The 20,527-nt window shown below is 37.8% G+C and overlaps 1 protein-coding gene across 49 annotated transcripts in view; it reads right to left on the bottom strand.

Moving 5' to 3' along the window:
- Positions 1-764: 764 nt before the first annotated feature.
- The window catches only part of RIMS1 (regulating synaptic membrane exocytosis 1), a 411,771-nt gene continuing 392,008 nt past the window's right edge, over positions 765-20,527 (bottom strand). For all 49 annotated transcript variants that reach the window (XM_059701185.1, XM_059701187.1, XM_059701184.1 and 46 more), the window contains 5 exons: positions 9,906-10,044; positions 7,535-7,647; positions 4,670-4,771; positions 3,938-4,077; positions 765-3,117 (listed from right to left, as the gene is read on the bottom strand). In XM_059701185.1, the coding sequence (XP_059557168.1) occupies positions 2,899-3,117; positions 3,938-4,077; positions 4,670-4,771; positions 7,535-7,647; positions 9,906-10,044 (713 nt within the window). In that variant the 3' untranslated portion in view covers positions 765-2,898. The remainder of the gene's footprint in view (positions 3,118-3,937; positions 4,078-4,669; positions 4,772-7,534; positions 7,648-9,905; positions 10,045-20,527) is intronic.

Genomic DNA, 20,527 nt, shown 5'->3' on the forward strand with positions numbered 1-20,527 from the left:
TGTTTATTTTGCTTTACAAATGTAAGGGCCCTTAAAAGGTGAAAAGTAGATCTCAACAGTTATTTTACTACCGAACAACATGGGATCAGTGCTTCAGTGTGAAAATGCTGATTGTGAAATCTGTAAACACATTATTGGAGAAAAAAAAATATCATGAAATTAAGTTAAGAAAGCTAATAATTTCTCTTTTATCATGTCACTTTTAGAGACTCTACTATATTGGAAACTATATTTCCTAAGGTTCGATTGAAGAGGATTTAATATATTTCTTGGTTTGTTAAGTCAGCCTACACTAAGGCAAGGTTTTACAAATCCATTAGGGGTTCGGAAGAGAAAGACGGACAGAGGACCCAGATGCTTTGACGAGAGACGCAGGAATTGACATTTTGATATGTCGCATTACGTGAGATGATTTGGCAATTGGACAACAGAGTTGTCTCTTTTATTAGCACACCCAAACAGCAGCAGAAAAACAACCTTCCATTTTATTTTCATGAGATTTATTGTTTTTTAATAATGCCACTTTTCAGAAGTATAGTCATGTGCTCACTTAGACAGGCTGACAAAGTGAAAACTTGTACGTGATGCAAAGTGCCCTTTGGGCCATAGATTAAGACATAGATAGTGCAGTGACAAGTCAAGTCAAATGCCCGCAGCAGACAACAAATCCCAACCTCCCCTTCCCATGATCTGGCTCCCATTTTGCACCATAGAACCCACAGTGGATATCTGGGCAAAACATAGAACACAGATGGCTACCGACAGACATGAAAAGTAAATTTTATTAAACATGTTCACATACATGAGTTGGAAGTTCATTTAAAAGCACAGGGGAGTGTTAAGACAAGTGGTCAAAATAGAAAGATACTACCCAATTATAGTTGATTGTTGGCCACTAAGACAGAACGGAGTCTAGTAGAAGTGCACCAATGCTTCAGTTCTTCCCGCTCAGCATGGTGAATAGTGGTCAGTCTGTGCCCTGTGGAATGATGGGCAGGTGATTCTGGCGTGTGTAAATAATGATAAAGAATTCACTTGGTGCAGGCAGTATGTCTATGGATTAAAACCTAGTGTGTACACAGTGTCTACATGTGTTACAGCCCCACAGTTAGAATCTACACCAAAATATTTATTAGAAGGAATTTGGTCCATACTACATCACGTTTTCCAGAGGGTAAAAAATAAAGTCCATCTATAGACATTTCACCCCAGGCTCACAGATCGAGTCTGGCAGAAACCTGCAAAATGCCTATAACAAAAATGGATGGCTTAGATTTCTTGGTTATTTCAGTATAGTAATTAACAAGCAAAATGTACAAGTACATGCAACATACAAGCGGGCCTATGTGGAACTAACGTACATTATTAAATAGCCTTTTGTTTCTTTTCTCTTTCATTTTTTATTTATTATTTTTTATTTTATTTTTTTACAAAATGTGCATGCAGCGTTGAACAGTTCCAAGTCATGCTGCTCTATCTGTGTAGTCGAAAAGTTGAATGACTCATAAAAGGAGGAGAACATGTCAATGCACCTGCAGGGTCTGCAGTATGGAACGCACACACAGAATGCCACAAGGGAAAGTCAAGGCCAAGAAAAACTCAGATGAAGAAAATGCACATTGAAATTTGACTTTGTTTTATCTCCCCCCCAAAAAGTAAGATACTTTGCATTAAAAAAAAAACCAAAAACGAGCTTTGTGCTTGCATCGATCTCAAAGAAATGTAAACTAAAATTCGATAAAAACATTAGTTTAGTGCAGGATAGTTCAACTGGAATTTCCAGTGAAATACTGAACAGCTCATACCATGCTCTTTCCGGGTGGACGGGTGTGTCTGCACTGAGGCACGGCCGAGAAGCCCGGGCATAGCCCACAGTGTCTTAGGTCCAAATCCATTTTAATCACCGTTTGAAGTCAAAAGTGTGGTTTATACACATGAGCATATACTTTTTTTTTATATCGGGAAGAAAAAGGCATTACAAGGAGTGTTTCCAAGGTACGATTATGCCGTTAATTTTAGTCCCCAGCATTAGTTGCAGATTGACTTCTTTAAAAGTCTTCCATGCAGAACAATGGAAAAGAAAGTAACATTTTTAGAATGTGAACAGATGTGCTCTCCATTAAACATGGTGATTCAGGGATTATTTTTTGGAAGGTAACTTTTTTTGATTTCTGGGTTTCCACACATCAGACTGAAGAATTACAGCACGAAAGCCAGCGGAGCCCTCCAGGGGCCTCGCCTGGCTCAGCTGTGGAGCACGCAGGGGAGATGCTACAGAGGCTGCTCCAGCCCTTTTTGTGCGCGTTTGGAAAAAGAAAGGAAGGGTCTCTGTAAGCATCACGAGGCCTGTCACGACACAGCCGAGAACCAGTGTAAATAACAAACTCAGTAAAAAACGAAACAAAACAAACCCAAAAGCAACAAATAACACACACAGAAACAAAACACGAAAGAACACAACTTGTCCAACACCAGGGAAATAACACTGCTCGTGGTCTGTGTAAAAACGTGTAAAATACAACTTATCACAGAGCGAGAGTTTCCAGTTTGTTCAATTTGGGGTGCGTGCGTGTGGGCCTAAGTGCGTGTGTGTGTGCGTGCGTGCGTGTGTGTGTGTGTGTGTGTGTGTAAATTTGAAGTGTCTTCTTTTTCTGTTTTTTAGAAGCATCAGTGGTTCTCACTAGCTTGTTGGCTCTTACTGTAATCTGACACACTGCCTTGTTCTGTCATATGAAGCCAGATTTGAAACAACAGTTGGGACACATTATTGAAAAACTACTACAGGCAAAGCACAAGTTGATTGTCTGTCTCCAACAATGCTTTTGATCATGAAATATCTGGTTCCGATTATTATCCTGAAAGGTAGAGCTTTGTTGGAATGACTCTAGTATGAGTTCACTACGATCGGATGCAGGGAGGCCCAGTTGAACTTTCCAGAGATGATTGGGAAGCCCTGCGGGTTAGGGGAGTGAGTGTGGGATCCACCAACGATGAGGGCGGGAACAATTTGTACCATCCGATTACCATACTGGACAGATCAAGTTCTTCCAATAAGATCTGGGCCACACCCATAAAGCATTTATGGTCCATTCTTCCATAGTCTCCCCAGACGATCACCTGCAGAGACAGAGAAAGGCAATAAACTTAAACTCCTCTCTAGAGTTGTACCTTCGGAGAGCTGAAAGCAACTATTCTGCAAAGGGGATCAGTCAGCTAAGGAGAGGAAATGAATATAACCAACACCACGGAGGAAAACCAGGTAAGAAGATACTAGCATGAAGGTGCTCAGAAAGACACTTCAGAATATGTTTTAGATTCGATGGAAGGCAGGTAATGCTTTCCTAGTCAATGAGGGGTATTACATACATAAACCTTGTTAAAGAAATACACATACAATTTCATTTACATATAAATTCAACCACCTTCTTTAGTAACCACTCTCTAATAAGCAATGCACTTGACATTCAGCCAGTCCTGAATATTTGCTGGTCCCTGAACACTTCCGTTTTCCTTTCCTTTCTTCTTCATTGTGTCTCATGTCTGTAGATAATAATGCTCAATAAACTATTACTGGCATCATTTGCCTTGATATCTATCTATCTATCTATCTATCTATCATCATCATCTACATATAGCTATCAAGATGAGGCAAGGGATGACAAATTGGGCAAAAGTAGAGGAGAGGATAGAGAGAAGAAAGAAAAGAAGGTAGAGAAAAAAAAGAAAAAGTTTAATTTTATTGAAGTCCATTAAACCCATATACATTTTAATACATTAATTTCACAGCCAACAGCGACTTGCTATTTTTCTCTACGGGAGAATGTTATACCACATTCCTCTCCACTGAACTTGAGTCTCTTCCAGTTTGATCACCTCTCAGTGTCTACAGGGATAATGTGGATTTTCAATGGAAAAAGTCACAGAAGCTATTACTCACCTGAAGAACTTTACCCTGCGGACTTTCATCAAACACCAGGGATTGTTGATACAAAGGATCAAGGGTTTTCCGTGCAATTCTTGTCTTCTTCTTGGCTATACAGGCCCCGTTTTCCAAAAGATATACCTTGACATATGGAGCTAAACAAAGGTAACATTAATGCATGAGAAGTTAATCCTTTACATTAAATTGGTTATATTAGAAAATACCTTACTAGAGATTTAGAGATGCTTACGGAAAGTTTCCCATTGACTATTTAAATCTTTTACAATTTAAAGTGCTTCAGAAATTCTACTCCTTCACTCCCATATGTTATCACTACAGCCAGTTTCATAATTTCAAATAAATGTATGCAAGTTACCTTAAGACTTTGACTTACTTGGGGTACATCTGGAATTACAATTCAGGTTTATATCTTAAAGCTCATTGTTTCCTTGTATTAAAACAAAACGTTTTCCTTTTGCATTTCTAAATGTACCAAAAAACTAATTGACATAAGCTAAGAAACAATCATAACTGAACTTTTCCTAATATGACAATATTATTCCTAATACTTTCTGACAGAATAATTGTGCAAAGATTCATTTTTATAGTCTCAAAGAACACAGAAAAGCTGCCTTTTAAATCAATCAGATGATAAAAAAAAAACACCCAGCATATAAACTTCAATGCAGCAGGTGTTTTGAGTTTCTTGCCTGTGTGATATTTTCTGGTCTAAACCCCTTCCCTTACCAGGTGTAGATTTGGAGCCAGGCTTTTGCGTGAGGCTTCGTGCTCTAATCACTTCAACTTCTAATTGGCCCTTTTTATCCTCCATTCCAATTTGTATATCGCCTGCAAGTGGAGGGGAAGCAAATGTTTCAGCTTCTTTGAAGTTATGTGCAGTTAAAAAAATAGAGGTCTGTTAATAGGCTCCAAATTAGGATCTTTATGATCTTGATAAAAACAAAGATTTAGAAACACCCCCCCTCCTCGCCCTTCTCTCCCTACTTCCAAATCAGGTTTCAAAATGTTTCTCTTCATTTTTCAGGTACTAATCCACTTAGGAGAATCCCAGGTTAGGTTATAAATTGCTTAACAACAATATACTGAGGTATTTAAGTGATTCTTGTACTCTAATAAGGTTTCTTACCCTTTATGTCATCTAGTATATAATACTTCTCAATAAAAAGCATAATCTATCTATATTTCCATTTAGAGAATCACCATTATTGTTTTGGTGAATATCCTAGCAATCTCATAAGTACTTTCCTTTCTTCCTCCCATCCTTTCCTCCTTCCTTCTTACTTATCTATCTAGCTATTATGACCATACATCCTCAGTTTATTGACTGTATGGGCCACTAAATAGGCATGTCATTAACTATTTAACCAAATATAGGCTATCTGCATTGTTACCATTATAATGAATAGCTCTAAAAAGAATTTTTGCATATGTTGTCAATGCTTCTTGATCATAAATTCTCAGATTTTAAATTATTGGGTCTAATTGAACGGGCATTCAAAATTCCATGCATATTGCCAAATATCCTTCAGAAAGGCTGTACCAGTTTGCACTATCACCAGAAGTATTATAGCCCACTAATAGTGGTATTAACAATATGTCTAATTTTTGCTAACCTGGTGGTTAAAAAGTTGTAATTTGCACTTTCCTGATTATTAGGAAGGCTGAACATATTTCTAAGTAATTTCAACTTGTATTCCTTCTCTTATGTCTTGCTTGTCATATGCTTTACCCACTTGAAATAAGATAATCTTCTTTTTCTGATGGATATAATACTTTATCTCTGAAAATGTTAAATTTAATTATTTTGAAGTTATTTTTAGTTGAGTCATCTCCATTTTTCAGTTGTGAGTTCTATTTTCCAGGTCAGTTGTTCATTAGTTCTGTCACTCTGTTTTAGATCTCAGCTCTTGGAGGTCTCCTGGTCTTTTCATATAGACATAGTTTAATGAGTCAAAATGTTCTATAAGACGTCTATTTTGTTTTGTTAAAATGTATTTTTATTTATTTCAGAGAGGAAGGAAGAGAGATAGAGAGAGAGAGAGAGAGAGAGAGAGAGAGAGAGAGAGAGAGAGAAACATCCATGTTGAGGGAGAATCATTGATCAGCTGCCTCCTGCACACCCCACACTGGGGATTGGGCCCACATGTGCCCTGACTGGGAATCAAACCTTGACCTTCTGGATCACAGATCCACAATTAACCACTGAGCCTCACTGGCTGGGCTATAAGATGATTTTTATTAGTATAAAAGATTCCCATTCTCTCTGTCAACTTCATGCCTTCCAAGGGTCACTGCTTTCATAAGTCTCAATATTTTCATCTGATCTATTTCTCACTTTTTGGCATTTGCCTCCATATCTCTAAGTATTACACTTATAAGCTATCACCCTAGTTTTTCAATTGTGGATATTATTATTGACTTCTAATTTCAAACTCTCTCACTTCTTTCCTATCCCCACCACATACAGATACTTTCGGTCATGCCATTTTCCAGTATTAATATTTATATTATTATGATTATGTAACATTGTTTATGGCGGAGTGAACTGGAATACTATGATTATTACTTCTCATTTCTTGGACAGCTCTTCCCCTTCCCTGCACTTAATAAGTATCTTTTTAGAAAGCATTTGCTTACACTTTTATGTACACATCACTAGTTCAACCCCACACACTCCTGAGTTGTTTACCTCTTCCATAAAATCAAATACATTAGGTATTCTATAGATTTTAATCTTAGGAAGTCTGACATGATATAATTTGAACAAATTGCTTTGAAAGCTTACTACAGCTGTTATCTTTAGGTTTTCCTTCACTACCAACCGTTTCTCTCTGTGTTGAAACATTTATTTACTGGATCTCATCTTCTCATTTTAGTTCACAATTTTTAAAATTCACTTGATTCATTTCGTGGAAGTATAGTTCTCTGAGCAATGTTGGGTATGAGAAAAATGTTTGGAGGCCTTTACTGTCCTGAGTTTTTATTTAGCCTTAAACTTAAAATTACTTGAAAACTTGGCTGGCTATAGTACTCTATGCTGGAAACCAATTGCTACTCAGAATTTTGAAGATAATGCTCATTAGAATTCTAGCTCCCAGTGTTGTTGTTGAATAGTCCAATGGAAATCTGATTTTGATAGTTTTGCATAGAATTATCCTCTTTAGAAGATTTTCTGCTGGAGGACTTTCTGTTAATTTCTGGTGGTGTGAAATTCTATGATGATGTGCCTCTGCATCGACCTATTTTCAAGCCTTTTGTTGAGTGCTACATGGGTCCTTTCAAGATGGAATCTCATGTCCTTCAGGAAACAGCTATGGTACATGCTACATATAATTTTCTCCATTCATTATGGATCTACTGGAGACTCTCTATTTTGACAGGGGTTTTCTGATAATTCGAAGATGTAGGACTATCTTTATTCATTTTGCATAATATCTCAAGTTAGAAATGCATGGGAAATTAGAACAGTCATTTGAAACCAGTAACACCCTAGCTGAAATGTTACTTTTCACTTGCATTACAATTATGCTACTTTAAATGACCTTGTCAACCATGAAATATCACTTTTTCTGTAGAAAAATTGGTTCTTACCCATTGCAGGGGTGGCAAGGGTTTGGCGGCCAACCAGCTGGGCTGGTCCCAGCCCATCGAGAAAATCACTGAATTGACTGTCCGCTCCTAGCCTCACTCCAGGAAATATTAGGCTATTAGCAAAAGCACAAAAATCAAAACATTAGCTCTCCTAGAATTCGTTTCATAGTTTCCATTATGCTACTAATTCTGATCACGAATCATAAACACTGCTTAGACAATCGGTTTACTTATTGATTGCATCGCCTCTGCACCAAGCAAGCATATGAGAGTCATCATTGATTGAGAAAAGATCTAAACTCTCAAATTAAGAGCAGATGTGGTAGTCAAGAGAGCTCTGTTAGAGTTTTTAATATCTTACATTTTCTGGACACCTACAAATAAAATTCCCTACCTAAATACTAGTATATCACTGACATAAAATATAAGATGCACATTTTTATATCATGAACTTTAAATAAATAATTGCTCATAAACATTGTGTAATATTAATGCTAAACTTAAAAATACCTAATGATTTCTTAAATAAATATTATAGCATAATACACATTCTTATTTAAAAATAAAATGTTTAACTTATTCATTTTGAGTGAATTGCATTTCTATATTATCTGAGATTTTTACTTAGTTCAAATGCAATGGATTGATTAAAATGTGTCTGTTTCTTACTACGGCATGACTGCCTGAATTTCCTGGGCCATGAGCTCCACCAGAGCAGTGATTATGCTCTTCTTGTTTATTGATGTATCCTGGGTAACAAGAACCAGGCTTGTTAGGTGGTTGGACTGCAATGAGCATTTTTAAAATAAACAGATGTCCATTGGGATTTATTGCTTCCAATGTGCTTCCCCAGATACTATTTTTTCACAATCAAGGGAATTAAAAGGGTATATATGACCACCCATCCAGAGACTATGAAAAGAAATTTTTGAGAGGCTAAGGGGCCTATCCATGATGGATGTAAATGTTATTTGATTTGTTAATTTTTATATAAAAAATGTCTCCAGTCTTGCATTTGGATATTGCTTTATAAGACTTCATCACATATTGGTGTTTTGGTCAGCAAGTTTACCTCCATAAATTTCACTCCTGCTGATTTTTTGGTCTTAGCTGATAGCATGCATCCCAATAATTTGATCAAATAAGCTTTAGGGATGGGAAAGCATATCGCAAATATGAACTTGGCATGCTTTTATTTCATTTTCTGAACAAAATAGAAAAATTCCAGTAAAATACAATAAAATATTAATATTAGGGTTGGTAAATTAGTTATTTAAATGGTAATAAATGAATAACTATAAAAAATTTTACATGGTTAATCCCCAAGCAACCCACTGAAGAATAATAATTATTAATTTGTAAGATCTGTCACCTCAGTAAAAATTCAGTTTTACCAGAAAAATTCTCAAGCATAGGAAAATGAAATAGTAAAAAACAAACCAGGTAAGCAAAAAATAAAAATAAAAAAAAAATTCTAGTTATATTTTTTCAAAATTAATTAATTTTAGAATTAACTAAAACTCTTTAATAAAACAGCAACAAGGAAGATAGATTCTGGGCTTTTATCTTAAGGGAAAAATGAGTTAGTGATGTTTTAAAAAACACAAAAATGTAAGTTGCTGTTATGAGAGTGTAAGAATATGAAAATTAGTTCCTCACTTCTTTTTTCTTTTTCTTTTCCTGATTTTCCTTTTTTATTGAATTTATTGGGGTGACACTGGTTAATAAAATTATATAGGTTTCAGGTATACAGTCATATAATACATAATCTGTACATTGTGTTTTGTGTGTTCACTACTCCAAGTCAGGTCTCCTTCCATCACCATTTATTCCCCTTATCTCCTCCTCTACCTCTCCCTCCATTCCCCTTTCCCTCTGACAATCACCACACTGCTGCCTGTGTCTATGAGGTCTTTTTTGTTATTGTTTGTTTTTGCTTATTCCCTTCAGGTTTTTCACCAGCTCCACAACCGCCTCCTCTCTGACAGCTGTCCGTCTGTTCCTCACTTCTAAATTTTAATTCAGATTTTGGTAACCGGGCCAGACAATGAGTTTCCTGTATGAAAGAATCCATTAAAGGTGACATTGCTACCATAAACATCCATGAGTGGACTATTCTGAACTTTTCTGAGTGATAGAGATCAGTTTATGGTAACCCAACATTGCATCATTCCTTTGAAGGTTCTGCATGACTAGGTCTGTGCAGAGGTGTGTCTGTGTGTCTGTCTCACAAGGTCAGGTGTTTTTAAATGGATGACTGACCAGCTAGTGAAGTGAAGAAGCTCGCAGTCGCCCCGGGTGGCTGTGTTATGTTTCCCGTCACCACATGCCCATGGTCCTACAGCCACACAGGTGAGCCGATGGCACTTACTTTCCCTCGGAGCTGTAACTGTTGATGCTGCCGTCCGTGGACTCTCGACTTGGTTGTCTTACCATCTTCCTCATTTCGGCTGCCATTCCCGTTTCTGTGCTTCTCTGGATAGTGCTTTTTAACTTCTTGTGGCCCGACTCTGGCAGGAGAGAGTGAAAGAAACTCTAAGTTTGGTTTAGGCAGTTTCCTGAATATCGACTCTGCAAATACAATAGTCCATTATGCGCAGAGTTAAAAGTTAAACTCAGAAAAACAGTGTCTGACAGAATCATCTGATTGATTAAATCTTTTTGCCAAAGCGTGCTTCAGCCAAGAGGGGTGGCACCATTGCTCCAGTTTCAGGGACTGCCTGAATCTTAACGAGCCAAAATGAACTCATTGTCTTATTGCTGCCGAAGTTGTGAACTTCAATGAAAAAATAGATTTGGCACCAAATTGCTCCGTGGAAAGAGAATGCTGAAAACCTAATCTGGAATGCTCCCATGTGTGGGAACCGTCCTAAATGAGGGGCCATGTCCTTTAAAGGAGAAGAGGCACTTGGAAGAAAGCATGGAAAATACCACGGTTTGGGTACTGCCACTTAGCAGCAGTCCTCGTAGAGAAACTTCAGTATTTTATTTGATGATTTTCGCAACACTTTAACAAACACAATCTCATTTAAGATGGCATGTATGTTGCTTATGTAGGTTGAATAGGTATTATCTTAATTCCAAGGTTTCAAAGTTATCTCATGGCCCTTGGACTTTAGAGCAATATCCTTGAGCCCCTGTTAGAATAATAGAATATTAAGCAACATTCTATTTACAGCATGGAAATGAAATTCTAGAACATTTATTTGATTAGGGCAATATCAAAAGGTTAGAGAAACTATTAGACTTTTAACACCGGCCATGCCTTTTTCATCTATACATCCCATAAGCATTTCTGGGTTTATTTCCATTTCTCTAAAGTATCATTTAATATCCATTAATAATATATGAAAAATGCCTTATATACATAGGCACATTCAGAAACTACATATATATGAATATACACATAAATTTTTTCAATCTTCATAACACTTCTGTGAAGCAGGTGCCTAAAACAGTTAAATAAGCCATATAAAAAGTTGCAGGTTTTCCTCTGATTTTTTATCTTTGCACCCCTTTTCTAGATTGTCTAATAAAAGATATCATTGGTTATGTGATACGGGCTCAATATTGAATATTCTCTACAGGAGAACACAAGTGTGATTATGATACTTCCTTGCTCAAGTTCTTGCGATGGTTTATCATCGAAATTAAAAGAAAATCCAAAATTGTTTTCATTGCCTACAAAATGCTACCTAGGACCCGGCTACCTCTCAGATCTCACCCTCATCCCATGTGCACACTGCCTTCCGGTCACACTTACTTCCTTGAATTTCTCATCCACTCCAAGCATGTGTTTCAGGCCCAGTTTCCTTCCTGGCTGCCCCTGCTGACTTTTTTTGCCTTGCTCCCTCATCTTATTTGAGTCTCTGTTTCAATCCTCATCAATCTTTATCCTCTTGCCATGCTTCATATTTCTTCAGAGCACTGCTCCATCTTCTAATAAACCTCAATTTGTTTGTTGTCTGTTTCCCCAAATAGAACTTATTTCTATGAGAGAGAGACATGTGAATATTGCTGACTGCTATCCCTAGTATGGAGAACAGTGGGATAAACTCAGTAATAGGATGATACCACAGTCCTAATGTGCAATTTTCTCTATCCATTTAATATAATTATAATACAAACTCATCCCTGTTTATTGTTTTTAATGAGTGCACTGTTCCATCGTATGGCTATGTGGTATCATACTTAAACCATCTCTATCTTGATGAGCAGTCTCAGTTGTTAGTTTTTATAGAATACATTTCTAGACATTGAAAAGCTGGTCAAAGTGTAGGGATCTGTTTAATCTTAATAGCTATTTCTAAATTGCCCTTTAGAAACATTGCAGCAATTTGCACTCCTGCCAACATTTATGCAGGTTGTTCCCATTTAACCAGCAAAGGCATAGGAATTTTCTACATTTTCTCTTTCTGGTGTCTGTCTTGTTCATTGACTTGTTATTGTAGAATGTGTACACATACCAAAGGCAGGGACTTCATTTACGGCCGTTCTGAGTGCTGTATAGTTTCGGTATATTTATATGTATCTAAATACTGTGTCTCCTTCTTAGATGTAGGTCCTTTATGAAGTGACTGTGATAGAGCAACACGTCCTTCATGCACACACATTGGCCAGATCCCACCTGAGGGGTCGGGACAAGCCCCTAGGGTTTATTACCAATTGTGACAAAAGTTTCCAAGGCAGGATGAGGCGATACAGCTGGGGGGGTGGGATGGGGGGAAGGGACCAGATTCTTAGATAATCATGGCTAGAGAAAGTGTGGGCAAACTTTAAATCTAAATAATAAGGTGATGTTGGAAACTGGAGGAGAAACAGTTAAGGGATCAGCAGTAAGGAGTTTCAGGTTAGAGCATACATTCCTTCAGATTTTCATCCATCCATCCATCCATCCATCCATCCAACCAACCAATATTTATGAAGCCCCTAATGTGTGTCACACACTGCTCTAGGTGCTGGGAACATACTGATAAATGACAAACTTCCTGCTATCCTGGAGCTTACATTCCACTGTGTATATTTCTTGTGTGTACACCAGAAAGGGAATGGACAAATAAACAAATAATATCACTGGTAATACCTGCTGTGTAAAAAACGTGAGGCAGGAGACGGGGGATAGAGAGTGACAGGGTAAGAGCAGCAATGGGTTTTTTAAAAAGGGGTCAGGGCCTCATTAAACACTGGACAGGGAAGTAACCCCACAGAGGAACTGATCCTGGTGATTGTGGTGGGAGGCTGCACGGTGGGCGGGAGGGGCTGTTGTTTTGTCAGTAGCACACGGTCCTCCAGGTTTCTTCTGTGGTCTTTTCAATGCGAATGCTGGCTCTGTCCGCTCTGTGGACAGCTGGTAGTCCAGGGCACCGTGGAGGTAGGCTGTCAAGACCTGCTTTCGGTACATTTCCCAATACAAGTTTCACATGGTTGTCATTCATTACATATTTGTTTAATTAGTGAAAAGAAAAAAATTAAAAGTGAAGCGTCTGTTAATTTTTTTGCTTTAAAAAAATTGGAATATCAAGTTTTCTTAAAAAAGGGTATATTTAAAGGGTACCCCAAAATCCTTAGAGCAGTTTTAAATCTTAATAGCTTCCAAAATATAAATGCTGCACACTTTGAAAAGACATCATTTGAAAGGTTGGCTATTGACCTTCCTCTCCTATGTAATTTTGTGAATCTGAATTACATATTTTTAATTTTAAAGTTGTTTTTTAGTTCTTCTGAAGATGGCAAACATAGACCAACTTAGCTCTTCCTTATTCATGCTGATATTCAATGCAAAGAGCTTTGATGGACTGAACAATTTTATAAAGGCCCAGGTAAAAGCTGAATAAATAGTTCCAGCTATGAATCTGCCCAATTTAAATTCAAAGGGCTCTAATATTATTCAGAATGAAAGGGTTGGGAGGAACACTGTTTAATAGGTGTAGAAACTAGAGATTTTGTGAAGCATAATTCATGCAGAAAATTCTGTTCAGCACTTACACTGGGCCCAGTCTTTCTAGATGCTGGTGAACACAACAGACAAGCACCCCTGCCCACATGGAGCTTACATGCTAGTGAATATAATGATCTGCTCAACATCATAGTAGTTAGTAGCAGAAACTGCATTCAAAACCTGATTTTCTGAATCTTAGTCTTGTGATCACCCCATTATATCACAGTTTAGAAAAACACAAAATCTCATCTCACTTATTTTACAAATAGAACAGTATAGCCACATGGATATTTTCATGTGTATGTCCTCATATGGGCTTATAAGTTCATTTGAAAACTTTGTTGAAAATCACATATATTCTATATAAGTACAAATGTATATAATCACTGTATCTCTGCACATGCTGTAGTTATAGCATAAATATGTTAGATACATGTATTATTTTTAATATCAATATAATGCATTAAACCATAAAATATTAGCAAATACTATTACGCTTATTAACAGTAGCACCATTCTTTAATAATTATTTGTATCCATTGAAGAATATTAACCTGATAAAGACATGAACTCTGCTATCAAATTATGAACATGAAACCTTTGACTTAAACCACTGTCCTAAGTATTATACAAAAAACCAAAGGATCAGAAAACTAGTATATGTTAAGATTCTATGTTCACAAATACATAAAATTTAGTACAATCCATAACATTTGGGGCAATATTTTACCCAGATTTAGGAAGAACAAACTTTCTCTCATTGAATATTCCAAAGTGCCATGTTTACATAGGTACTTACACTCTCTTTTCATAGAGATGTGCGTTATATTTAGAAACACCCTGCTGACTTATTCACTCTGTAAATACTCCTTAAGCACCAAGTACCTATAATCTAACAGACATCATTTTAGGGGTGGGAGCTACAACAGTAATCATACAGGATAGCACATATAATAAACAACTAAAACAAATAACATAATAATTTTAGATCTTGGTAATCATCATGGAAGGAATTAAAGCAGAAGCGACTGTCTCAGTAGATTGAGATACTTTTGATCAGCTGGGCATGGAAGGCCACATCTGAGAATGCAGAGAAGGATTCAGCCATGCAAAAACTGCAGGAAGGATGGTCCAGGCAGAAGGAGCAGGTATAGGACCCTGAGGAGTGACTGTCCTTCCTGGCTTTTCTGAGAAAGCCATGAGAGGGCGACATAGGTGGACGATGAGAAGATGGAGCAGAAGAGGCTGAAGGACCTGGTGGTGCAGTACCAGCAGGGAAGCAGCCTGGATTTTGCACTGAGAGTGCTGGGAAGCCACAGGGGTGGGGTGGGGGTGGGGGGGTCATGATCCATCCAATCTATGATCTACGTTTTTGAAGGATCCCTCTAGTTACTGGGTGGAGAATGAATGTTAGGAACTATAAGTGAAAGCAGGGGGAGGATTTGGAAAGTTACTTTCCTACCTAAGAAGAGATAAATACAGCAATGGCTTAGGTTAGGGAAGTAGCAGTGGAGATAAGGGAGGTGGGCATTGATTATATTTTGAGGAGGAGCTTATGGTACTTGCTCTATTCCATGTAGAGGTGGTTCCGTAAAAAAAGGGAAGGAATCAGTAATTTTTAGGGTTTTATGTAGGATAACTACTAGTAATTGAATGATAGTGCCAGTTACTGAAAAGCAAACTGATTGTGGGTGATGGAAATGATGAGTTCTCTTTAGGATGTTTGAGTTGCTTTCTAAAAAGCCATGCGAAGAGTAAAGTAGAAAGAATTCTCATGATTCAGAACAAGGAGGTCAGTGCCAGAAACAGGTAGACAGACAGACAGACAGACATGCAGATGAAATTAAAAGCTGTGGTACTAAATATAATAGAGAGGAAGTATAGAGATAAAAAGAGTAGACAGAATGGAGCCTAGGATTCCAGAAGACTGCTAAGAAGTCTACTAAGACCTTCTAAGGTACATGGAAGGACAGGTAAGTGTCATGGTGCAGAAACTAAACGAATAAAGTGTTTCAAGAAGTAAAAACAATGTTGATAACTACTTAGACTTTTAGTAAGGACCAGACATAGAAGTGGTGACATATTTGGCTCCATAGAGATCATTGATTCCAAGAGAAGTAGGTTCAGGGAAGGAGGGCAGGGAGCCTGAAAGGGATGGCCACTCAGAAGACACAATGAGAGGTGAGTAAGCAGGGTCAATGCCTATGACTATTTTGAAAAGGTTTGTTGTGATGGAGAGGCAGTTTCTGGAAACTCACATAGGATTAGGGGAGGTTGTTTATTATTTTTAAGGTGTGTGATATTAGAGCTCGTTTCCATGCAGACAGCAGTGGTTACATGCACAGGGAAAAACACCACATGTGTAGGTCTGATCTTATTCATTGGAGAGGTAGGTAATGTCCAAGAAATCATCTTTCAGTCAAAGCAGTCTCTAATGCCCAATGAAGTCAATTCCATCAATGAACTGGAAAAATAAGTTTTAAAAAAATCACGTAGTTGATTCAACAATTTGGGTCCAAAAGATAAATGCAATCGCATCTATTAACTCACAAAGAAAAACTATAGAGAAGAGTTTGACCTTTTGGTTACCCTGAAAGTAACAACTGAGGTCAGTGATACAAACTTTTTTTTATATGTAGAGTAATGAAATTCAGTTACTTTTTACAAAGAAAAGTTGTGGGTAATATGGTATGTTTTGTTCATTCATTCCTTTATTGAACAAACTCTCTGGAGTGCTTTGGGCCCTGGACTGTGAATGTAAGTGTGGGAAGGAAACCGGCCTGGAGCCAACCATGTCATGGCTTAGTGGGAGAGACTAAGTGAAAGTTTAGTTGTGATTCAGTGTGGCTCAACAGAGAGGATTTATTTATATGCATTTAGCTTTAGGTATTTATTGTATGTAAATTCAGTAATTTGGAGAGCAGATGAGAAGGGAAGAGAGAGGACGATTTAATCAGCGAGTGTGAGTCTGCGCTTGCTATGCCACTAAATGAGCAGGGACCTGGCGAGATCAGGAGGTGAGAATGCAAATCTCCTCTTCCTCTGTTTCAGTTCCTAAAGATGATGTCCGCGATGGTTTCTAAAATAGGCTGCCTAAAAAACAGGCCAACTACTTTATGTGGTGTTTCAACAAAGCTGCAGAAATACAGTCAAACTGGCAGTATTAGACTTAGTGAGAGACTGTGCATTCATTGGTATCCGAGGGACCTTCAAAGGGAATTTTAACTTCCAGATGGTGAAGGGGGGGATTTGTATCTCAGGCCAAGAGAGCAGCATGGTTAAGGGTCTAGAGATGATAAACAGCACAGTCCCCTGAAGAGGAAAATACATTTCCAGAAAGACCAGAGTTCAATAAAGAGAGTGAGACCTGGCAGCTAGAGATGTAAGCAAGGGAGGAACCATACAGGAGTTTTCATCTAATGCTTTCTAGGTGCATGACTACATGTCATTTGGGTGGCTTTTGTATGACTATTAATCTATTCTTAATGATATCATCATCTTGGCCTACCCAATACCAATATTATCTGCATAAAGTTGTATGTAACTTATATTACATACAATATGGTACAGTCAAGTTGTCATAGATCTCTAATAATCATACTTTAAGAGAAAATATCTGACTGTTCTTTGTGGATGTCAGGTGATTCTAGTGTTGTGGTAACCACACAGTCAGAAATTTTTATTAGCTAGTCTGTTCTATTACAAACAAACAAACAAACAAAAATGCCCCTTTTAAAAATATATCTCATGCCAAGCCAGGAAAGTACAACTTGTAAACATTTCAGAGGTCTAAAGGTTATTTTAGAAAATTGCATGATGTTTTTTTTTGAATTTTAGGGTTTCCCCTCATTTATTCTCCAGGTTAATCCACTAAGTCTACAAGTACTCTCTCTTCTTCCCATTTGCTAAAGAGAGTTATAATGAAAGAAATATAGTGGTCAAGAAGCTAAAATAGTATCAATTCAGAACATTTTTTTGTGAGACAGGGAATAAATTCCCTTGATGATGTTTTCAGAATACCTCAAATCTTTTTCAGTGATGTAGTTATCCTCTCCTATAACCCAAAAGAGGTAAAATGTTCTTTTGCTACCATGAATTTTAAATTCTCTACAAATGCAACTTTAGAAAAGGGATTCATCTGTGCTGAACAGTGACCATTAGTTTTCAGCCCTTCTGTGGCTAAGAGTTATTCTCTGGTAAGAAGCCTGGCATTGTTCTGAGTGACTGTGATGCCTGCCCGTCATATCTGCTCAGTTCACGCAATCACTGGATCTTTCCAGCAAAACATTTGCTAATGTGACATCGATTTTCCCTCTTGCTAAGCTGGCGAGTAACCAGTAGCCAGTTCAAGATGGTCTTTTGAGTAATTTTCATGTTCAACTTAACAAGGCTGCCAAAAAAGTTAGGTAAAGAGGTTTATGGTCACTGTAACACATGACCTGTACCGCATCCTATTTTGGCCAAAGTAATAAGGAAAGGGGAACATTCAAATGCTGAACTTCTCACTGCTGCAAACTGTTTGATTTTGTGTCTCAATGGTTCCAAGTATGTCCATTTTGTGGACTGAATTTTGTCTCCACAAATTCATAGGCTGACGTCCTAACTCCCAGGATCTCAGAATATACATATTCGGTGATATGGCCTTTAAAGAGGTGATTAAGCTAAATAAGGCTGCTAAGAAGGGAGGCCCTGATCATATCTGACTGGTGTCCTTACAAGAAGACATCAGGACACACAGAGACCATCAGGTGAACAGGCGGCAAGAGGGTGGCCACGTGTAAGACAAGAAGAGAGGCCTCAGTGGAGACCAAACCTGCCTACGCCCTGCTCTTGGACTTCCAGTCTCCAGAACTGTGAGAATATAAATTTCTGTTGTCCAAACCATCCAGTTTGCGGTATTGTTTTATGGCAGCCCTAGCGAACGAATACATCCAGGGAGTGGATACTGTTATTTTTAACACCTTAAAGTCATCTCCTTATTTAATAAGTGTAATGATTCAAACGCGATTTAAAGCACCTGGAGATAAATAATAACCTATGATATGATCTGAGGGTGAGATTAAGCCCCGAATAATAGGATGGATTGTTTCAGGTTGCCTTTATTAGAAAGTGGCCTGAAGAATTACATGAATATAGCTAAGTAATTTATTAACAACTCTTGGTATTTAAAAAATAAGGCTTCAGATTTATTTGCTAAATAAATATATCACATATTAAATCTGTTTTGTTTTAATTCTTTGTTTTTGGTTTAAATAAGAAGCTGGATTTCATTTAAGTATAAATCTGGAATAGCTCCTACAATTTTCCATCCTGTCAAAATAAAACCATTTCAAAAGGCAGCCTAGTACTCTGCATGGTGGATGGATAGAAAGTGGTTTGAGGGGCAACTCTGGAATCGGAATGTCTCGATTCGAGTATCAGCTCTAAGCTGTACTCTTATTAACTCTGTGCCTGCGGGCAGCTAACTTAGCCGCTCCAGGCCACACTTTCCTCATCTATGGAATGAGGGAGGGAATGATAATACCTAGCTCTAAGGACTGAGTAGTAAATTAGGAAATCTGTGGAAGGCACTCATCAGTGTCCAGCACCTACTTAAGGTTACCTATTCTTAAATCTCAAAGTGTTTTGCATAGATTACATCTCCAAGTTGAATGATGCTAATTACCCTTACTCTACTCAAAGCACATCTTTCTGTGCCTCATTTGAACTCCTAACACTATTCAGAATGGAGCAGACTAAGTTGACAGTATCTATTCTTACATTTCTCTTAGAGACAGAAACTCTACCATCCTTCCAGCAAGGGACTGACCACATTTCCCTTTTCCTTTCCCCTCTCATTGGTATGGGGTCAAGATAGTGGGGGCTTCAGCAGCTGCTTTGGGCCTCAGGATGGGAGTACTTGTTGAAGCTGGAAGAGCCTGGGACCCTGACATGATGGAGCCACTACATCAGCCCCAATTGCACTGTCCATCTGAATTACTATGTGACAATCTTGATTAAGCCACTATATCCAGGGTGTCCTGTTACCGCAGCCTATCCTATGTCATAGTACACAGTATTCTAAATAAAATCCAATGTGAATTAAAAAAAATAAAAGAGTATTTTTGCTAAGAGTACTCTCTATTCTTTATCTTTAGATAGAGACTTGGGTTATTAAATTGGTTTTCTATAGTACCTTCATATTTAAAAGAATAGGCAACTCTTCGAACAATAGAGTTAATGGACATTTTTCTTCCCTATGAAGTCTCACAGATGAAGAGGGGGAAAATCTAGCAATAAATAATGTTCATTAAATATCGTCATTATATAAGCTACTCTGCAGGGCACAATAAACAGAGGTGTCTTTTCCTAATAGTTTAATATTCTGAAACAAGCATATATGAAGTTCCCAATTACTGGTATGGTATGGCGATAATCACACTGCTCTGGTTGTTATGGACAGAAATGAGAGTTTGCGATCACAAAGGAAATGGGTATGAGATCTTTTTCTATATTCTATAAAACAAAGTAGGTTCTCTGGGCTTCTCAACACACTCCTTGAAACAACTTAGATGGCTTTTAATGAAAATGGGAATGATCTGCTTTGAAATATGAGCTAGGTGGCAATATGAAATTCTTCTGAGGAGACCCAACAGGGCAACTTAAAGAGACAAGCCAGGATTCTTGAGAGAAACTGAAACAGGCACTCAACTGATCTAGGAGAGACTTGTCATATGGAAGTAGTCACCACTGACAGACAGCCCACACTGAAATGCAAAGCCACAGCATCAGGCTCTCTAAACAGTGGGTGCTGAGGGGCAACTGGGTAGCTTCTGACGGGGGGAACTCAGGTAGCTTTAATCAGCAGCAGAGTAGCAATTTATTTATTGTTTAAGGCTCAGATTTTCCCAGTCCACAGTGGAGAGGCAAAGGGCATGTGTGCATGTGTGTGTCTATATGGAGGGAGTGAGGCATAAACTTAAAACAACTTACAAGACAATTACTGAAAGGCAGGAATAAATACTGTCCACATAAACACTACAAGGACAGAATAAAATGGGTTTGACTAACTCTTA

The sequence above is a fragment of the Myotis daubentonii genome, chromosome 6 (assembly GCF_963259705.1).
Source record: "Myotis daubentonii chromosome 6, mMyoDau2.1, whole genome shotgun sequence".
NCBI classification, from domain to species: domain Eukaryota; kingdom Metazoa; phylum Chordata; class Mammalia; order Chiroptera; family Vespertilionidae; genus Myotis; species Myotis daubentonii.